Genomic DNA, 20,622 nt, shown 5'->3' on the forward strand with positions numbered 1-20,622 from the left:
AGTTGCCCTGGTGTAGTACCACCTTAACACAGTCCTGAAGATACTTTCAGGCGCAAACTTTGTTTGCTCACACTTGGATAAAGGATTAAACTAAATTTATTATACTCTAACCAAGTGGAAAATAAACTTTCAAGATGGCTTAAATAGCAATATCATATTAAAAATGAGGATATTAGGAAAGAACTTGACATTGTCAGCATCCAGGAATGCGTTAGCAGAGCTAACCTCAGGTGGTATGCGCACATAAACAGAATGGGCGAGAAAAGATTAGTCAAACAAGTATTCTCTGCCAGGTTGGTAGGAAAATGACCCAGAAGAAGACCAAGATATAGGTGGATTGATAAGGTACGAAGTGCCTTAGACGATAGAAATATAAAATCTAATAATGTTGGAATTTTAACAAGTAACAGACTGATTTGGAGGAAAATTGTAGATTGGAAGTTAGTAATGATGTAAATTTTCCTAAAAGAAAGAATGTAAATTTTTCATGTGGTGTTATCATATCCTGTACCCCCCTTGAGGGTACATGTCAGAAATTTGATGATATGACAAGAACCAACTTTTCCTTTTTCATTGTGTCAGCTCCCGTTTCTAATTTCTCTAATTCATTCTAATTCTGTGGGACCATAGGCACAAATATGTCTCACTGTTTAGTTCCCCTGTTTTGATATTTGCCCACATCACTCTATTTGAAATTGCCTGCCATTCAAGAAGATTAGCCTCATATTTAGTGTAGGTTACTCCTTCTTTTTCTTGCTTGTCATTGCCTGAAAATAACATTTTGTATTTATTGCTCAGAAAGATCTCACCAGTTTTTGCCTTTTTTTTTTTTTTTTTTTGTTTCAGTCATCCCTATTATGTCGATCTGGTATTTATCCAATTCCTCAGCTAACTGCATTTCTTTGCCATTGAGGCTTCTTATGTTGATAGTACCAATCTTGAACTGTGGTGATGTTGAGTTGAGGTGGGTTTTAGGATTTCTTCTAGTAGCTGAGTTTTCACTGTTTGCCCTGATTTCCTGGCGAAAATAATGGAGGGCCTTGTTTAACCCAGCGACGCCCCAGCCGACATGAAATTCTGTCATGTTGTACCATCATTTGAAATTTTGGTTTAAGCCAATAAGAATACAGTTTGGTATGCTAAATCCCAAATTGCCAGCCCATCCTTGTCTGTTCAGTATCCAGGTAGATAGTTTATGAGGAAGATCATTCTAGTTAGAACTAATGTCCAATCCTCACTAGAAGGTGAGGATTGGACATTAGTTCAGAAACCCTGGTCAATTCTCCGCATTCCTTTAAAGGCTGTGTGGTGGTCTCCTCTCAGTTATACAGCTTTGACCCTTAAACACTCCTCGTAATGTAAGTTATTGGTAAAATTAGGTTCTTCATACGGTATTTTGTTTTGTTAAATGCACTTTTTGTCTTTCTGGACATTTTGAGGGCACAAATATATACTGCATTGTGACTTCTTTTGAATTAAGCTGATAATAAAGGCAGAGTGAGACAAGTTACAATGGTTCATTACAACAACTATAGGCTGTAGTCTAAATCGTCTAACAGTTTTTAAATGAAGATATGTATATACAGTATTTTGTGATGTAAAGCTTAGTTGTTGGATAAGAAAAACTTCTTCCTCATCCATCAGATGACGGATTGAGTGCACTATGAAGTAATTTTTGCTATCTGATCTATCTTTGGCAATTTCTGTCATATTCCTGAATCTCAATAGTTATGACCCTTCCTTCAGAGACTGTAACCAAGTTCTTTTTGGTCTGCCTGCTCCAGTGATTCCACTGAAGGCTATATTTGGTAATCTCTAAGAGGACATTCTCAGGAGGTGTCCAAACAATCTTACTTATTTAAAAATTATATCTATATCTTCTCTATAGTTTAATTTATGTTTGACTTGCTCATCTTAGTAATTTTTCTTTAGGTTGAGTCTCCATATGTTGCTGTCAATAAAACAATGGTTTTATAGAGTTTTAGTTTGGAGATTTTGAAATGCTGTTATTTTTCCATATTTGTTTTCATTTATTTATATTAGCCTATGCTATATTAAATCTGTATTTTACTGTTTCTGTGTTGTCCAGGTTATTAGTAATGAGACTGACAAGATAGGTAAATGGCTTTACGTATTCAAGTATATAATTTAAGTTTATTGAAATTTTTTCATTTCTTCTTATTTTCATTCCAAAAGTTTTGTGCTCTAGATTCTGGAAGAATCGTCTGGATATTTAACTTGGTTGATATTTATACCATTTATTTGTAGATCTGGTTTTTCAGCTATGGTTTTGCTATTTTTTTCAAGACGGATAGTAAATAAATTTGATGAGATTATGTTGAATTTGTCTGTTTTTATTTTTATTAAATCTGACAGTTGTGTTGTAATAAAGGTTTAGACTTCCATGCATGGTTTTCTGGTAACTCTAAAGTTCCATTTAAGAGCAGATTCCTTAGTTACAAGATGCTGTTATATCATCCAAATTTAGACTACGTGCCTGTTTTATGGGAAATAGTATTATTTTAATACTTCCCATCAATAATTTTGATGGGAAGTATTAAAATATGGTAATAATTTTTTTTATTTTTTTATAATAAATGTTACTAGCATTTACTGGGATTTTCATTATAATTGGAAACCTGTTGCCCTGCTATAATTTATGTTGCTCTCATTTATGCAAGGTTTAATTATAGTCAAAATTATAGTACAATTGAAAGTATTACCATGAGTGAAATATTGTTACATCAACAAAAAGTGTTATTCCATCATGCAAACTATATGTATCAAGTATTCTCAACAAAACAATTACAATTTTTTGCTCATTATTTTGATTACATAAAATTTAATGTAAAGTAATTCATTGTTTAAAAATTCTTATTTGCATTGCTTATATCTTACTAAAAAGAATAATGTTTATATAGCAATCCCATACACAACAAGTAATGAAATGTGTCATAACTTGGGAACAGAAAGAGAAGAGAAATTAATATTACTAGTAGATCTGTGGATGAGAAACAGGTGATATGCATATCATATCTGTAATAGAACAGTTAAATAGATAGCAAAAAATTATGTTTAATAGAGAAATTTAAAATATTATTCAAAAATCTTTAAAATCAGATTTAAAGAAGATCTGTTTGTGACCAAAAAAAAAAATTATGTGAATCCCTGATAAGCTGCAAGGAAACCAAACTTGCCTGTCTATAATAATCTAGAAAAGCATCATCAAAACAAAATGAAAGCATGTGTAAACAGTTCTCCTGGCTAATCTGTTGCATCTTACGAACTACCCAGATGCATTTGGCACTGCTGACATCATGATGGATTGCAAACAGCCAATTAAAAAGCTTGAATTATAGAGACAAGAATATTAGGGTCATTTTTTTCCCCCCTGTTACTTTCTGTGTACCAGTTTCAATCAAAAACCATGCTGTTATTTCTAGAGTGGTATGAATGTGTCTAAAAATTTCATGAAAATCAGAGAACAAGTAAACCTATTAATATACATGTCTCACTAATGTTCAGCAATTACTGTTTTCAGCGTTAGTCATCTCAATTTATATTATATATATAAATTTTCATTACATGTTATACAGTGTAACAGAAAATGCTTGATTATTTGTCCTTATTTATAGTTCGCTTATGTTATATAAACATTTAACTGAAGCAATTGTTTCAGTTTGCAAAATGTGCATTTTTTTTTTTTTTTTTTACTGTAGAATCCCCATTTTTGACCCATGTTAAAGAGAAGCTAGCAGGAGCACTATTATTAATTTGTTTCCCAGGTAAAAATTCATGTGAGTAACAAGTGCTTTTAATGCTCTAGGAGTGAATTTTTTTTATTAATCAAACATTATTAAATATAATTATGCAAACAGAGTTTTCATAAGAAGAACTATGAAGTTCATGTTCTTCAGCCCAATTTTAATCAAATGCAATACCTGAACTACATACTCCTAAACTGTTCAAGGAATATCCTGTCATCATTTTAGTAAAAAATTGCTACTGGCCACATGTGAGCAAACTAACGAGTTCTCATATCTAATCACTGTGCCAAATATGTTCTACACTGCACTTATTAATGAACACTCATTCATAAAATTAAGTTTGCCCATCCATGGACTTATGTAGGTAAATTCTGGATCTTATTGCCACCACATAAGCTGCAATATTATATCTTCCCTGTGGATCTCTGTTTTGTAATCCTTTATTTGCAGGTATGTTCTGTAACATCATCAAATTCTTGATAGTATCCTCAAGAGGTGTGCAGAATACAATGATAGTATTACATGAAAATTTTACATTACTAGATTCCTATTGACAATATTTGTACGTAATAGTCTATTATTTGTCACAACTCCAGTATCATCAGATGGCATGTGTGATCTGAGTGGTGAAAGACTGTTTGAATTTGCCTATGCTAACAGATTAGTTATTACCAATACTTGCTTCCCAAAACACACACACAAACAGACCTATACTTGGACATCTAACATTCATAGGTCAAGGCACCAGATTGATTACATCCTGGCTTTCCAATAATGGAAAACAAGCATCTCTGATGTTCGTACTTGTCTTGGAGAAGACTGTGGTACAGACCATCAGCTAATAAGAGCCAAAGCAAGACTGAGACACTGAAACCTTCCAAGTCAGGCCCATCCCACTAGACTGGATGTCAGAGTAATCCCTAGTGGGTTCATGAAAGGAACATCAACTTGGTTGCATGGTCTTTTAGAGACTAGTGAGAACTCCTTGGAAATACTCTAGGAAGGAGTGAAGGTTATAATACAGGATACAGCAAAGAAGTATGTAGGCCAAATTAGAAGATTGGGAGAGATCCATGGATGTTAGATTCAACATGGGATCTAATCAAAAGAAAACTAAACTGGAAAGATGGAGAAAAGTACTGGAAGAGAGAGGTATGAGACTGAGCAGAAGTAAGACAGAGTATATGTGTTGCGCAGTGGGCGGTGGCCAGGAGACAGACCTGGAGCTGGAAGGAAATGTCATCAGGAAGGTGAGAGACTTTAGATACTTAGGTTCGACAGTGGAAGAAGATGGAGGAGGTGAGAAGGAAGTGGGATGCAGGATACAAGCAGGTTGGAGGAACTGGAGGGAGATGGCTGGAGTGTTATGCGATAAGAGGGTGCCGATCAATCTGAAAGGCAAAATTTATAGGACAGTAGTGAGGCCAGCTATGACATATGCTATAGAAACTGTGGCCCTGAGGAAAAATAACATTAGCAGGATGGAAGTAGCAGAGATGAGAATGCTTAGGTGGATGTGTGGTGTGACCAGAAAGGATCATCTGAGAAATGACTATGTCAGGGGAACAGTGAAAGTTACGAACTTAGGAGCGAAAATACAGGAGGCAAGGTTGAGATGGTTTGGTCATGTGATGAGGAGGGAGGACGAATATGTGGGAAGAAGGGTCATGCAGATGGATGTGCAAGGAAGGCGGAAGCGTGGGCGGCCAAAGAAGAGATGGAGGGAGCTGGTAGAAGAGGACTTGAAGATGAAGAACTTGGATGTGGTGACAGCCCAAGACAGGAAGGTGTGGAGGAGACTCATAACAAACAGTGACCCCACTTAAGTGGGAGAAGCTGCAGAAGAAGAAGATCTAATCAAAAGAAGGCAGTTGGAGAAACAGACACAGGAACTGAAGAATATAAAAGATACATAGAGAAGTCAGAAGAGCATCAGCCAGATCAAGGAAAATTTTATGTTAATGAATGTGTAAAGATAGAGCTCCAGATGAGGAGGCAGAATTATAAAAAGATATTTTGTTTAGTTTGTAACCTAACACAAGTTTAAGCCCAGGAATGGAGCAGTATTTAACAGAAGTGGAAGTCAAAAACAAATGGAAATAGTACTGTGAGGAACCATACAGCAGAGAGGATAAGGAAAATTTGGAGGAGTCCTCTCATCAGGAAAATTTCGATTTATAACCTCCTCCGCTTAGGCATGAAGCTGAAAGAGTAGTTAAACAGCTTAACAACAATAAAACCCCAGGTGTAGATGGAATCCTAGCAGAGTTAAGCGATTGATTCATACATTTATTACAAGAATGGGAGATAGGAGAGGATCATGGCCTAGTGACTGGAAGTCAGTTTTCATACCATTGCACAAGAAGGGAGGTATTAAGGATTGCAAGAACTATAGAACTATTAGTTTAATCCTTCATGCAAGGAAGATTTTATTAAAGATTATTCTAAATAGGATTGAAGAAAGGTAAGGGACCAGATATCAAATTCTTGCTGTAGAGACTACTTCTGTGTTCAGCATATGAAACTATAGGAAGTAATGAAAATAATGGGTGTTCCTCAACACATTATCAGGTTGATAGCTTACATGTATAGTTAGCAAGAAGCCACGATAAGAACAGTTAATATAGCATCTGTTACAGATGTTGTTAACTGATTGGCTTCAGGTTGGAAAGGGAGTCAGGCAAGGTTGCCTACTTTCTCCTCACCTGTTGAGTATCTATGCTGAGGACATATGCATGTAGCATTGAATGAGATTAGGATAGATGGTAGATTAATCAGTAATCTGAAGTATGCTGATGATACAGTATTCCTTTGTAATGACAAGGAAGAAATAGGTCAAATCCTTGACAAGTTAATGAGATCAGTAAGAACAGATGACTTCAGCTCAATCCTAGCAAAACAAAGATTACAGTTCTCAAAGGAAATACAGACAGGGGTGCCCCCTGAGAAACAAGTGTACCTTAATGGAAAAAGAATTGAAGTGAGCAGGTTCAAGTACCTAGGATCCATTATTGTGAAGAATTGCTGTTCTTTTTCATACGTCAGAAAAAGATTACGAATGGCTGAAACAACAGTCAGAGACTTGTCTAAAATCTGGAAGGATGGATCTATCTCCATAGAAACAAAGTTGAGGATTCTGGATGTAGCTGTTTTTCCAGTGAAACTTCGAACCTAAAGAAGTCTAATAGAAAAAAGATAGCCGCTTTTTGAGATGTTTTACGGAGGGCTGTTGATGATACTGAAAGGCAGACAAACAGATGGATGCTCGAAAGGATCAGTAGAACTTCAAGGCGCCTTAAGGATATTGACAGAAGAAATTTGAAATACTTCAGACATTGAAAGGAGGATTCTTAAAACAGTTATAGAAGATAAAGTTCCTGTGAAAAGAGGAAACGGTAGACCCTCAATGAGATGGACGTGTGGTATATCTGGAATGTGATCTTTGAAGCCTTCAGAAAAGCATACAACAGGACCACCTGATGAGGACTGGCATGACACACCAGTCCTTGCCAGGTGACTATACAACATCTGATGTCCATAAATAGATAGATGGAATGCACTTCTAACTATATCAGCCCACCTCGATCTGAGTCGTTTTCCTGACATCAGACACCTTTTTTGCTATATTGTTTAAGTGACCACCTGAGATAACTCTGCTCATTTGTGAATGCTAATGGTATAGGTCATCATCAAACTCCTCCAAAGGAAAATTTGGAGGAGTCCTCTCATCTCAAGGGGTGTACAGGATATGATAGTACTACATGAAAAAATTATATCATTACTAACTTCCTATCTACAATTTTCCTCCAAATCAGCCTGTTACTTGTCAAGACTCCAACATTATCAGATCTTATATTTCTATCGCCGAAGGCACTTTGTACCGTATCAATCCACCTATATCTTGGTCTTCCTCTGGGTCGTTTTCCTGCCAACCTGGCAGAGAACACTTGTATTGCTAATCTTTCCTTGCCCATTCTGTTTAAGTGACCATACCACCTGAGATTAGCACTGCTAATGCATTCCTGGATGCAGACAATGTCAAGTTCTTTCCTAATATCCTCGTTTTTAATACGATATTGCCATTGATGCCTTCTGTTCACGCCTCTAACCTTTCTCAGGACTCTCATATCTGCGGTCTCTAGTCTTTGGTCAAGTGTTTTACTTCTGACCCAGCTCTCAGATCCATAAGTTAAAACTTGTTTGAACACTGTCTTGTATACAGCTAATTTAGTGTTCCGACTAATTTCTTTCTTATTCCATATGAATTTATTCAATTGACTTCCCACCATACCAGCTTTGTTGATTCTGTTGTCTATTTCTATATTTAATTTACCATCTTCAGTAAAAATCGTGCCTAAGTAGCTGAAATGTTTTACTGGTTTCACAGGTTCTCCATTCACAACACAGTTGACATTTTCAATGAGTCTGCCTATTTTCATTGTTTTTGTCTTTTTATTGCTGATCTTCATACCATATCTATTACAACAGCTATTCAATTTAGTCAGAGAATCTTGCAGACTTGTAGCGGATTTATTTAGAAGTATAACATCATCCGCATAAAGCAAAGAGATGACATTAACATCTCCAATTTTTATATCATGTTTAATACCACTTTCCTTCATAATATTATCCATATAGATAATGAATAACAGAGGGGATAATGTACATCCTTGTCTCACACCAGATTTAACATTAAACCATCTTCCTGTACTTCCTTCAATTCTCACTGCTGACTTATAACTCGAATAAAGACTAAGTATTGCTTGATATAATGCCCCGTTGACACCATATAACTGCAGCGTATTGAATAGCTTCTCTCTTGGCACCTTATCATATGCCTAATACAGATCTTTGTTATATTCCCATGCTTTCTCGACTATTTGTCATAAAGTGAAGATCTGATCCTGACAGCCTCTGTTTGGCCCGAATCCTGCTTGTTCTTCACCAAGCTTTTCTTTCACAATTCTTCTCAACCATTTCTCAAGTATACTTGCATAGATTTTGCCAGGAACACTCAGTAGGGAAATACCTCTGTAATTCTTACATTCAGTTTTATTTCCCTTTTTATATATGGGTACTATGAGAGCTCTACTCCAATCATCAGGAATTCGTCCCTCTGTCCAGGCTTTCTGAACTAGCCACTGTAAGACTCTTATACCACCATACTTCAGCATTTCTTGTCTAATATCATCTATGCCTGCTGTCTTTCCACATTTCAAGCCTTTGATGGCTTTTTCTACTTCAAGTATGGATATGTATTTCTGCCTGCATGCCTGGTCAGTGTTTTTTACCACTGTGCTGTCATCACTGCTTGTTTCATTTAGCAGTTTTTCAAAGTAATTACTCCATACTTCAAGGATATCTTTTACTCCGGTTTTCATGTCACCTTTATCATCTCTGATTCCTTTTACAGCACTCTTTCCTCCATTCCTAAGCTTCTTCAACAACCTCCAGAATATTTTGCCACCTTCTTGATATTTATTTTCTATATTCTTGCCAAAGTCCTCCCATGACTTTTGATTAGCTAGTTTTACACAGTGTTTAGCATTCTTGCATTTGTCTCTATATTCTCTAAGAGCACAAGCTGACTTATTTGCCAGGAACTTTTGATATGCTTTCTTCTTTTCCTTCACTGCCTCTTTAACTTCCTATGTCCACCAGGGAGTTCTGATTTTTTTATCCTTGCAGACAACCTCACCACATGCCTCTCTGGCAGAATCAATCAATGTTTTCTTCAGAGTTTGCCACTGAATCTCCAAGGTTTGATTCCTGTTCTCAAACTCTTTCATTTTTTCTTCAATAGTCTTTGTGTATTTTAGTCTACAGTTCACATCTGAGAGCTGCTCAACTTTTATTCGCTTTAAAACTTTCTTAGATGTTATTCTTTTCAATATGGAATTCAATTTTATCCTGCTCAAGACCTAAATAGTGATCACTTCCAATTTCAAATCCTCTGTACACTCTGGTGTCCTGTACCAGGGAGAAAATATCACTATCAACAATAACATAGTCAATGAGTCTTTTCTTATTCCTAGCCTCTTCTCTCCATGTGAATTTGTGCACATTTTTATGTTGGAACATGGTGTTAGTAATAACCAGTCCATGTACTGAGCAGAAATCCAACAGATATTTGCCATTATTATTAGCTGTGCTCTTTTCTCCAAATTTTCCCAAAATATTTTTGTATGTCTCACGATCATATCCTACTCTGCTATTTAGATCCCCAACAAGGGCCAACTTTTCCTTTTTCATTGTGTCAGTTGCTTTTTCTAAAGCCTCAAAAAATTCCTCTACTTCTACCTTAGTAGAACCTTCTGTGGGACCATAGGCACAAATAAGTCTCATTGTCCAGTTTCCCATTCTCATATTTGCCCACATTACTCTACTTGAGACTGACTGTCATTCAAGAAGATTAGCCTCATATTTTGTGTTGAATACTATGGCTACTCCTCCTTCTTTTCCTTGATTGTCATTGCCTGAATATAACATTTTGTATTTATTGCTCAGAAAGATCTCACCAGTTTTGGTCTTTTTTTGTTTCATTCACCCCTATTATGTCAATCTGGTACTTATCTAATTCCTCAGCTAGCTCCATTTCTTTGCCATTCAGGCTTCTTACGTTGATAGTACCGATCTTTAACTCTGGTGATGTTATGATGGTACAACATGACGAATGATATAGGTCCCTTTTTAATCTAACTGCCACTATTCATAGAAATTTCATAATCTCATGGTCTTGTGTCTAGTCTTTGAATATTTTTAACTTGGTGCTATATGTAGCTGGATTAGTGTTTTAACTGATTTCTTGCTTATTCTGTATAAGTTTATTCAATTCGTTTCCAACAAACCAGCTTTGCTTATTCTGTTGTCTATTTCCATTTTCATTAAAACTTCTGCCCAAACAATTGATGTCGTCAGTGTTCCTACCTGTTTTCATAGTCTCTCTTTTTATTACTGATTACCCATTCAAAATTTGTTGCAGCAGTTATTAAATTTAGTTAAGGAATCATGCAAGCATGTACTGGATTTATTTAAGAGTATATCATCACCTTCCCTTCATACATTTATTTTTTATGGAGTAAAGAGCAAAATTAACATCTCCAACTTTGATATTAGGTTTAATACCACTTTCTTTCAAATTGCGATTTATACAAATGGTGAATAAGAGTGTGCACCTTGTCCCACAAGCAATTTAACATCAAACCATCTTCCTCTACCTCCTTCAATTCTAACTGCTGATTATGCCTGGTCCAGATATGCAAAACTTAAATATAGATTGTTTCTCAGCTATTTGTCTAAGGAGAAAGTGATCCTATTCAGCCTGACTGCAGCTTATTCTCCAAATTTCCCTGTTCAGTTTTTCTTAGCTTCTTTTCATGTATGCTTGCATAAATGTTACCTAGAGTACTTGGTAGGGAAATTCCTTTGTAATTCTATTCCGGTTATCAAATTTGAGCTTCAGACCATCTGAATTATGTAGTACAGTCACTATAAACTTTTATTTATTTATGGGGAACTCATCGACAACAGATTGGTCAACCCATAGTATGTAGTAATGTAGATGGGCAATAAGGAACTTATTCACATCTACATTACTACATACTATGGGAAGACTGTTCCAGAGGACAGCAGTAGAAGGGATAAACAAACAAGAGGAGAAATTTGTTCTGGGTTTGGAGTTGAACTGTGAGAAGATGCTGATTAGCCATTGCATGCATTTGGATGGAGAAGTTATTGATTATGCCAATTCTGATTAATAGTGGCTATAAAAGTATTTATAGAAGATGCAGGTTGCAAAGACTGAACACATATACAAAAGTGAGTGGAGTCTATTAGTGAGAGAGAGAGAGAGAGGTGTCATCAATTAATCTAACTGCTCTTTTCTGTATAGAATCCAGTATTTTCATGGTTTTCATGGAGCTCTTAGGGGCACCATCCCAGATATGAAAGTAGTATTCAATGATTGAATAGATTTTGTTTTGTATAGGTTAAGAGAGCTGTTTGGAATTAAAATAACATCTCAAGCAAAAGAGAAGGCCTTATTTTTTGGATTCAAAGGAGGCAATATTAGTGATATGATTGTGCCAATAGAGATTTGAGTATTGTTAAGGGTAAGATGGGAAGAACAGGTTTTTTTTTTTTTTTTTTTTTGTGAAATAATGCAGAGCTGTGATTTGCTAGCATTGAAGTTGATGTTATCTAAACCCCATTGATGAATGTTTTGAAGATCAGAATTTAGGGTAAGAAATTAGAGTGCTGGAGTTTGTGGTGATTCGTGCTTTTCAGGGTTTGTCAAATGAAAAGGAGGGGTGAAGTGTGCTTTCATTAGAAAAAACTGTGTACTGGATTGGCAGTCAGCTGGAGTAGATCATTTATGTAGAGAAGGAAGAGGGGTGGGTGAGAGAACAGAGCCTTGTGGGTCCCCAGCATTAGTTGTATAGATCCACCATCACTCAAAGTGAGCATCTGGCCAGGAAGCTCGTTACCCAGTTGCAGAAGTTAGGGCAGACCGAATGATGGGAGTTTTCTTATTAGAAAACCGTTGTGTCAAACTTGGTCAAAAGCCTTAGCAATATCAAGAGCAACCACTTGTGATTTGCCAAACCTTTCCATGGTGTTTGTCCAGAGATGGATGATATAGGTTAGTTGATTCCTTGTTTATCAACAGTGATGAAATCTATGCTGTCAGTCATTTATTAGATGAGTCTTCAAGGTAGCATAAGAGTTGGCTGTTGATGGTTCTTTCCATCACTTAAGGGTTAGAGAAATTGGATAGTCATCCTTCTTAGGAAACAGGTTGTATATGGGCTGGTTTTTCAAGCTTCTGGTGCCAGCAAAATAAGAAAGTGTAAATAGGTGGCATAATGTAGGAGTAAACTCTGGGGAAACAGACCTTTAGAACCGTTTGAAGTGGTGCCATCAGGACCAGGAGGTTTTCTTTTTTTTTTTTTTTTTTTTTTGGTATCCACTTGGAGCAAAATTTTTTCTGATCTCTTTCTAGCAAAAGGTGAAACATACCATTGAACTATACTAAATGCAGGTGGTGTGAGGGTGACAGATGCAGAAGAGATTGTTCAACTAATGAGCGCCCATTTTGCTAAAGCTATCAACCTGGTGTATTCAACATTGATCTCACTGCTACCTCTTCTCTAGATGAATTAGATGAAGAAACTCAGATATATGAGGAGGAACTATTAGAGCTGTTGCACAAACTGAATAAGTATTAAGCAATAGGGACTGATGGGATATCAGCACAAGTACTAAAAGTGTGTTCCACTGAACTGGCTATTTCTTTAACCAAGCTATATAATTTGAGTCTCAGAACCGATATTATTATTGAATATTATTATTCTATAATAATGTTACCACTGACCTAGACAAGGGGAATGGATACACCAAGATACTTTTGGATTTTGCTAAGGCTTTGGAGACAGAATACAGCATAAATTGGAGAATATGGATGTGGATAAGAGGATGGCTGACTGACATCAGAAAGTGCTATACTGGGGATGCGAGTCTGCAAAATTTAAGATAACCAGTGGATCAGCCTTTGGTCCACTGTTATTCAATCTATACATTAATGATACTGGAAAGGATTTGACAAGCAATACAGCTATTTGCTGAGGATGCAAAGATAGGTAGGGTAATCAGGAATGCAGTTGATATGCAGTGCTTTAGCAAGAGCTCCAAGAAATTTAGATATTTAGAAGGAATTTAGTGAATCGGGCATTTTTTTAAAAATCCAATTACTACAGAAGAGTAGATAAACAAGAGGCCATCCCTGGAAGTTGAGTTACAAGGTGCGGTAAAGGGTGCAAGTAGATTTGTTACATAGAGAATACCATATTATATTGTTGGGATTATGCTAGAAGAAACTGAAAAGGCTAGGGATCTTGGGAGTGTTAGTAGATAGGAAGTTGAAGTTCAAGGGCCATGTAGCAAATATTGCAAATACAACTCAAAATATAATTGCAATGCTGAAACAAACTTTCACATGTAAAGATAAAGATGTCACTTGGACTATTGTGTGCAGTTCTGGCCTCTTGGTTTCTGTTGTGATTCCGATACAGCGGAGAGAGAACAAAGGAGTGTGTTAAAAATGATATCAGGATTGCAGAATATGCTTTACTGATTATGAAGACAGATTGAGAATTTGTAGACTGCAGACACTAGCAAAGAGTAATGATATGATTGAAACCTACCTCTTGAAAAAAGATCATACAGGATTTCAGTTGATGGAATTTTTCATTTTATGGAGGGTGGGAAAAGGACAAGAGGGCATCCTTGGAAACTGAGAATGAATACCATTAAGAAAGGGGTGGGAAGGTGCATGATTGGAATGGAATTGCCATTGGATGTTGAGTGAATGAATTCAAGAATAAGTATGATAGCTGGTAAATGTAGTATCTGACATTCCTCGATGTGTCCCTGACTCCCTTGAGGTCTCTCTTGATAATAACATGTACATAGACAGAACAAATATATTAAGTGCTATGTAGTTTGCAAAATGTATCTAAAAAATCATGATAAACTACGCACCATAAGTCAGGGGTTCCCAAACTTTTTGCCATCATACATCCCTTTGATGTAATATTAATGCACATAGCTCCCCTAAAATCCAAACACTAAAATGAACAACGAACTTTATTTTTAATAAAAAAATAAAAATTAGAAATGTTCAAATGAAACAGAAATAATTATTTATCCTAAACAATTATATATAATTCTTCAGAACTGCTTTAATGAGATGGGTGTTCCTGCTTTCGACCAGTTAGGACAGAAAATCAAGAAATAGCCTTTGACAATGCTTGGCAAATATCATGTCTGGCATCCAATTGATTTCTAAACTTTGTCTTCACAGCGACTAATGTTGAAAATCCAGATTTGCATAGATAGGTTGTAGCAAATGATATTAAGGCTAAAACAGCATCATTACTTGCCAAAACTGGGTATGCAGCCATTTGAGAACACCAGAATTCATCAAGAGTTTGATTATCGAAATTGTGCCTTAGTAAAGATTTGCTCTGTAGTGTAATTCTTATCAGCATCATCCATCAAATCCAATTTGACTTCGACAAGCTGGCTGTAAGTGAAAGCAATGTTTGTGGTTCACCCCTGCAAAAGGTTATTGGTAAATAACCTTTCACAGATTTTTAGTAGTACATTTACCATGGGTAGGATTGATGATTTTTTTTTTTTTTTAACCAGTTCCAGAAACCCAGCTCTAGAGACCAAACATTTTCAGAAAGGTGGATTTATTATTGTAACAATGTATATCTCAAAGTTTGGGAACCCCTGCCATAACCAGTACAATAATCAAGATAGCTTTCACTGCATTGTTTTTTTTAATAATTTTTACTGTAGCTATTTCATTTCAACAGGTGAAGTATTGTGGGCTCATACTACTTCCACAATGTGTCTGGGATATATGTCTTGCAATGATAAGAAAGCAAAAGTAAGTAATGTTATATATTATAAACTTAAGAATCTCATGTGATCAACTTGACATATTTAGAAATCTAGTCAAAATTGAAAACTTAAAGAGAAATAAAAAAAATCTCAAGAACCTTATCTTTATTTTTTTCATACATGAAACATATTATGGGAGTTGCACAATGCCATGTAAAACTTATTATCCACCCATCCATTCCATTAAAATCTCTGGAGTTAGTATACTTTATAAAGTGTGCTAAGTCTGCTTAATCAATTACTAGTAACTTAAAACAACGTGAAAATGCTCTTAGGTTGTTTGCAAAGCTGTTAGTTCAGGAACATTTTTTATTAATACTTTTTTTAAAAATAAAAGATAGTGCACCCATCTTGAAGTTTCTGCCCAATCAACATTTTTTTTTTTATGTAACAGATGCGCTGCTTTTACTGTATGAGACTCCAAAAAGCTGCCATTAGTTTTCAACCAATCCATGCTTTTATTGTATTTTATTAGCACCCTCAGAAAAACACAAAACAGTGAAAAAGATGTTGCAACTGTAAAGTTAACAGTGAACTTCACATTCTTAATAGTGAGCTTATAAATTTCTAGATACTTTATAAGAATAGTTCAACACACTAATAATTAAAGCTTATTAGCAATATTTACAAATGGACTGGATTGGTGAAATGGCATTATGCATCTGAAATAATTATAAAACCTCAATTTTATTATTCTGAATATCTGTAAGAAAATAGCAGGAAAAAACCTTTGAAATAAAGATACTTGGATTGGAGGGGGGGGAGGACATTCTAAGGGAAAGATGAAATGATAAACATGATACAAATTGTAATAGGGGTAAATTTTAATTTAAAGCCTGTTTTTATAGTAATGAAAACCTACATTTCATCAGTATATTGCTGAAATCATCCAGACATAGTACACTACACTATCAGCCATGAACACACTGCATCATGAGACAAAATGATACTGTTTAACAATAACATGCAAAATAGAGGCTGTATCAAACAAAAGTATGCAATTGATGGCTCTTATTTGACAATAAGTGATTCTGAATATACAGTTTTAGCTAGTTCTTTAAACAGTCTTTTGTATTTGGTTTGAGACAACTTTAGTCTTTTTTTAAAATTAAAATGCAATTATATTTTTATATTTATGTAAAAAAAGTGATATGTTAACAAATTACCAATCTAAAGCATTAAACAGAAATATGTTGCTTTTCAAGAGCACTTCTGTGTCTTCAGAAACGTTTTTATACATTTAAATGGATTTCATGTATGTTTATACAAACATTTGCTTTTCTAGATAGCTTTTTCCCGACTCCCTGAAAGTATACAACCAGGCCAGACTGTTGTAGTGGAAGGCAGAAAAGTGAAATTAAAGCAGACATCTTAAATCTCAACTGTTAATTGCAATTTTTTTCTTTTAAATAATCTCCATGTATAATAATCATAATTATGTTAAACAAATAAATGCAATTTTATTCTCCATGAACATTGTTACATTTAGCAATATGTGAAAGGAGTAAATATTTATACAAAACAAGGAAATAGTCTCTTTTTTTGACCATGAAAGAAAGTGCTTTTAAGAATTAATGTTTACATGAAAAACTGACCCTGAACATGTTTTGGTGATAGTCATAGTCATGGAGGTTATACTGTTGTCACCACCTAAGTCTTCTGGAGTAGACTAATCATACACTATTGTGTTATGCTCCTCATTTTCACTTTGTTTTGAAAGGAGGTTATGAAGTGCTTTATATTTTCAACATCTGACCCCGGAATTATATATATTAATAAGATCTAAGTAAATTCACTGAGAGGTTGCATAAACTATTTTAATGATAAACAGCCAGGCACAAAAAGTTATTCAACATATTACTAAGTAACACAAAGTACTATTAATGGTATGAGGTTGAAAAGAAATTTAAATAAGTGGAGAAGAACTAGTTCTGTGTGCAATCAGATTGTAAACAGCAGCTGTAACCATGTTACAGTTATAGCTTTAAAAAAAAATAAAAATTTAGATACAAATTCTCTAAATAGCTATGCAAATTATTGATTTCTTGCCTACAGTTAAGCAGTGTTAATCAGCTTTATTAATGAAATATCCATTTGACAAAGCAAAAAATTCAGGGACAGTATGTGAACAGTATTATATTGTTTTGATATCTGCATGTACACAGCAAAATGAGATTCTTGGATGCAAGGAAGCTATATATATATAATATGTTTATGCCAGGTGAGATTCAAGTTATGATGAACAAAATCTCATCTATCTAGAGAATGAAATATAATTTAAGGCAGAGGTGTCAGCAACCTTTTTTTGAAAATGTACATTCCTATCTAGCTTTGCATACAGAGCCAAAAACTAAATCCTTAAAACAAGGTTTTGTGTGTGTGTGTGTGTGTAAGAGGGTTTTGACCTTACATTCATAACTGACACTGGAATATGAGACTCGCAAATATGAAGCCTTGATGGACAACTATTTCCCTCATCCCACAGATAACAGTGGCAGCAAGGTTATTCAACAGCTGGATTGGAAGATTTCTGATACATTACTACAGTCTAGTCTAGCTTGGCAGCTGATTTCTAGAACTGCTGTACCCACAATTGAAGGGTGACAACTTGAGCCTATGTAATATTCCCTAGCATCCTTATAAATGTGCCAGCAGAGAAAGTCCTCTGTAATTCTCAGTTTTATTTTTATAAATTGGAACAATGAGAGTTCTACTCCAGTCAGCTGAGATTTGACCTTCCTTTTTCATATGTAATCATTTTAGATCAAATGTCATCTATTCCAGCTGCCTTAAACCACATTTCATGTTTCTGATGGCATCATTAATGAAATATTGTTACATTCCTTTGAATAAGTTCTCTCTTTTTATGCCAATCTCAGCCACAGTATATTCTTATTAGAACTTTTAAGTGGACTAAGGGTTCAGTAATCTGGAAACCCTGCTCTTGAGACCAAACTTAACTTTTTTCAAGTCACTTCCTTGCCTCCAATAAGTAGAATAGCAGTCTTGTGCTGAATAACAAGTGAAATTCACTACTACATAAAGACATCCACAAAACCTCTTTGCCCACAGTTGGATTCGAACTCCACTCAGCTTACTATATCAAGCTATTGATGGCTGCTGTCTTCATTTAGTCATTTCATAGTAAATTTCCAGCATGTCTGCTCTCCAACCAACAGCTTGCTTAGAGAGAGAAAGGACACACTACTCTCCACAATGTATTAGCAAGTTTAATATGAGGTGTTATCCAGAAGCTCTTATGTTCCAACTGTTCACCATAATTTTTTTGTATTATTAAAATGAGTGGAATGAAAGTGCATATTTTGCATCAAATGTTGTTTTAAAACTGTTTCCTTCGGAAATAAAGAAACTGGGAAGACACATATTTTAGTGTTTTTATGTTCAAGGATATATGAATGTCAGATGAGCATTCAGGTTATACATCTTCAAAGTTGGACAGATGAAAATGCCAAAAAAGTGGGATATGATTGTGAAAATGACCATGTTATTCATGAGGTAGCAGGCATGTCACGTCTGTCTTATTCAACTTGCTAATAATGCATCTTGTCTCAGAACAAGGCAGGAGTGAAACATATGATGAAAGTCCCATTGTGGCAATTTTAGAAAAGCTAAGGGGAGTGCAAGCAGAAATGAGTTGACAACACGTAACAGATTGCAGCAAAAATCTGTGCAGCCATAAACAGTGCTTTGTGCAAATCTTCAATAATGCATTGAAAGCAACAGAAATTTGTCCAATATAATAACAGGAGCTGAAATTTGGGTTTATTAGTATGGCCCAACACAAAAAGCAATCCTCTTAGTGGATAAAGCCCATTAAATGTTCAAAGAAAACTAGGCAGGTCCTAGCCAAACATCAAGGAATGTTTTCCTCTCACCTTGGCTATGAAATTATTTTGTCAAATAAGCATTCAAGAGAATATCTTCCAAAGAAATTAATCTAGCTGCATATGCATGCACATACACAGTTGTCTGTGCACAATTTTTATGGACTCACACCTGTCTCATGACTTTTTTGTTTCCCCAAAATGCAGTGTGAAGAACAAAAATTGAACTTCTCAGTGATTTCAAGAAGAGGCTTACCAGTACTGCTTTCAAAGGCCAAAACAATTTGCAAATAAGTTTCACTTATACTGTTTTCCATTTTGTATATGAGCATTTAAGTAGCATGTGTTTTATATCTATTTCTAAACTATAATTAATGAAGACAATGGCCATTATTCTATTTATCTTCCTTTGAACCTTTTTTTTGATCCTTCATGTACTGATCTAACTGACTAAGATCTTTAATTGAATATGTACCTGAGCCTCGTTTTGATGGTTCAGCCTAAAAGAAAAAAAGAAAATTAAATAATGAAAAAGTTGCATAAACCATCTCACACATGTAATTCTACTTTTTTGCTAACTAAAATTTAGATGTGGAAACTGGATTTAAAAACATTTCTATTATCCACTTATACTAAGCAAAACAACACAAGATAATGACAGTAAATAAATAGGTTGTTCTTATGTTACAATTTTTTTTTTCCCAGCTAAAACAGTGATGCTAATGTTATTATAATTACATAGGCATCTTCACGAAGTCCAACAACTCATCACTGGATGTCCACACTAACCACTATTGAGAGAATGAATATCATATCACTCCTTAGTCATTCATGACAGGCTGTGGAAATTTGTGCCACTCTGAAGAGTGGCAAAAAATCTAGTTCTTACACAACTTTCAGGGATAATCCCTTATTCTCTCTCTGTTCCAGGCATGTATTGGAAGAATGTTTATCATATCTCCTCTTTTCTGCCTTAATAGACAGAAAAGCTTATGGATTATAAAGTTTAGCTAATGTCAAATTTTACAATACACAAACCAGTCACCATTTTAGTCACTTGCCTTTGAAACTATGCCCGATGCTTCCACATTGCAAGAAACCTGGGCAATCAAATCTGTGCACAATAGTCCAGATGTTTCTTAACATTCAAATTATCCTGTGAGATGTTTTGCCCATTTTTGTAACGTGCCTTAGGAACTTCAACTCTCTGCCGACCATTACCTCTAAATCCCTATCCTACACTTATCAATTTCTTGCAGTTCCATCTGTGTAATACAGTTTATTTATTCATACCAAAGCATAGCTTAATGCACTGAATTGGTAGCCTCTGCTCAAAGTACCAGTCTGTTTAGATCATCCTGCAGGATCTCTACATGATCTTTATTAGTTATTGCCCTTCCTAGTTTAGCATCATCAGCAAACAACTGGATATTCCTCCTCAAATCATTCCCAATATCACTAATGCAAAAAATCACTGGTCACCTGTCTTCTCTTTGATTCAACTTCAACATATACTACTCTCTGGTGTCTTTGCCTGACTG

At 35.3% G+C, this 20,622-nt stretch overlaps 2 protein-coding genes across 8 annotated transcripts in view; one reads left to right on the forward strand and one right to left on the reverse strand.

Annotated features, from left to right (window-relative positions):
• Tasp1 (Taspase 1) overlaps window positions 1-16,899 on the forward strand; it is a 164,900-nt gene extending 148,001 nt beyond the window's left edge. For 2 of the 3 annotated variants that reach the window (XM_090395485.1, XM_090395487.1), the window contains exons 12-14: window positions 3,720-3,797; window positions 15,149-15,222; window positions 16,522-16,899. In XM_090395485.1, the coding sequence (XP_090251611.1) occupies window positions 3,720-3,797; window positions 15,149-15,222; window positions 16,522-16,611 (242 nt within the window). In that variant the 3' untranslated portion in view covers window positions 16,612-16,899. The remainder of the gene's footprint in view (window positions 1-3,719; window positions 3,798-15,148; window positions 15,223-16,521) is intronic. The other variant, XM_090395488.1, reaches the window with a different exon arrangement.
• Window positions 16,900-17,035: 136 nt separating this feature from the next.
• The window catches only part of LOC150105106 (arginine-hydroxylase NDUFAF5, mitochondrial), a 155,567-nt gene continuing 151,980 nt past the window's right edge, over window positions 17,036-20,622 (reverse strand). For all 5 annotated transcript variants that reach the window (XM_090395492.1, XM_090395491.1, XM_090395490.1 and 2 more), the window contains one exon: window positions 17,036-19,581. In XM_090395492.1, coding sequence (XP_090251618.1) covers window positions 19,477-19,581 — 105 coding nt within the window. In that variant the 3' untranslated portion in view covers window positions 17,036-19,476. The remainder of the gene's footprint in view (window positions 19,582-20,622) is intronic.

Source organism: Typopeltis vanoorti, chromosome 7, assembly GCF_054136105.1.
Source record: "Typopeltis vanoorti isolate ZY-2024b chromosome 7, IOZ_Tvanoo_1.0, whole genome shotgun sequence".
Classification (NCBI taxonomy): Eukaryota; Metazoa; Arthropoda; class Arachnida; order Uropygi; family Thelyphonidae; genus Typopeltis; species Typopeltis vanoorti.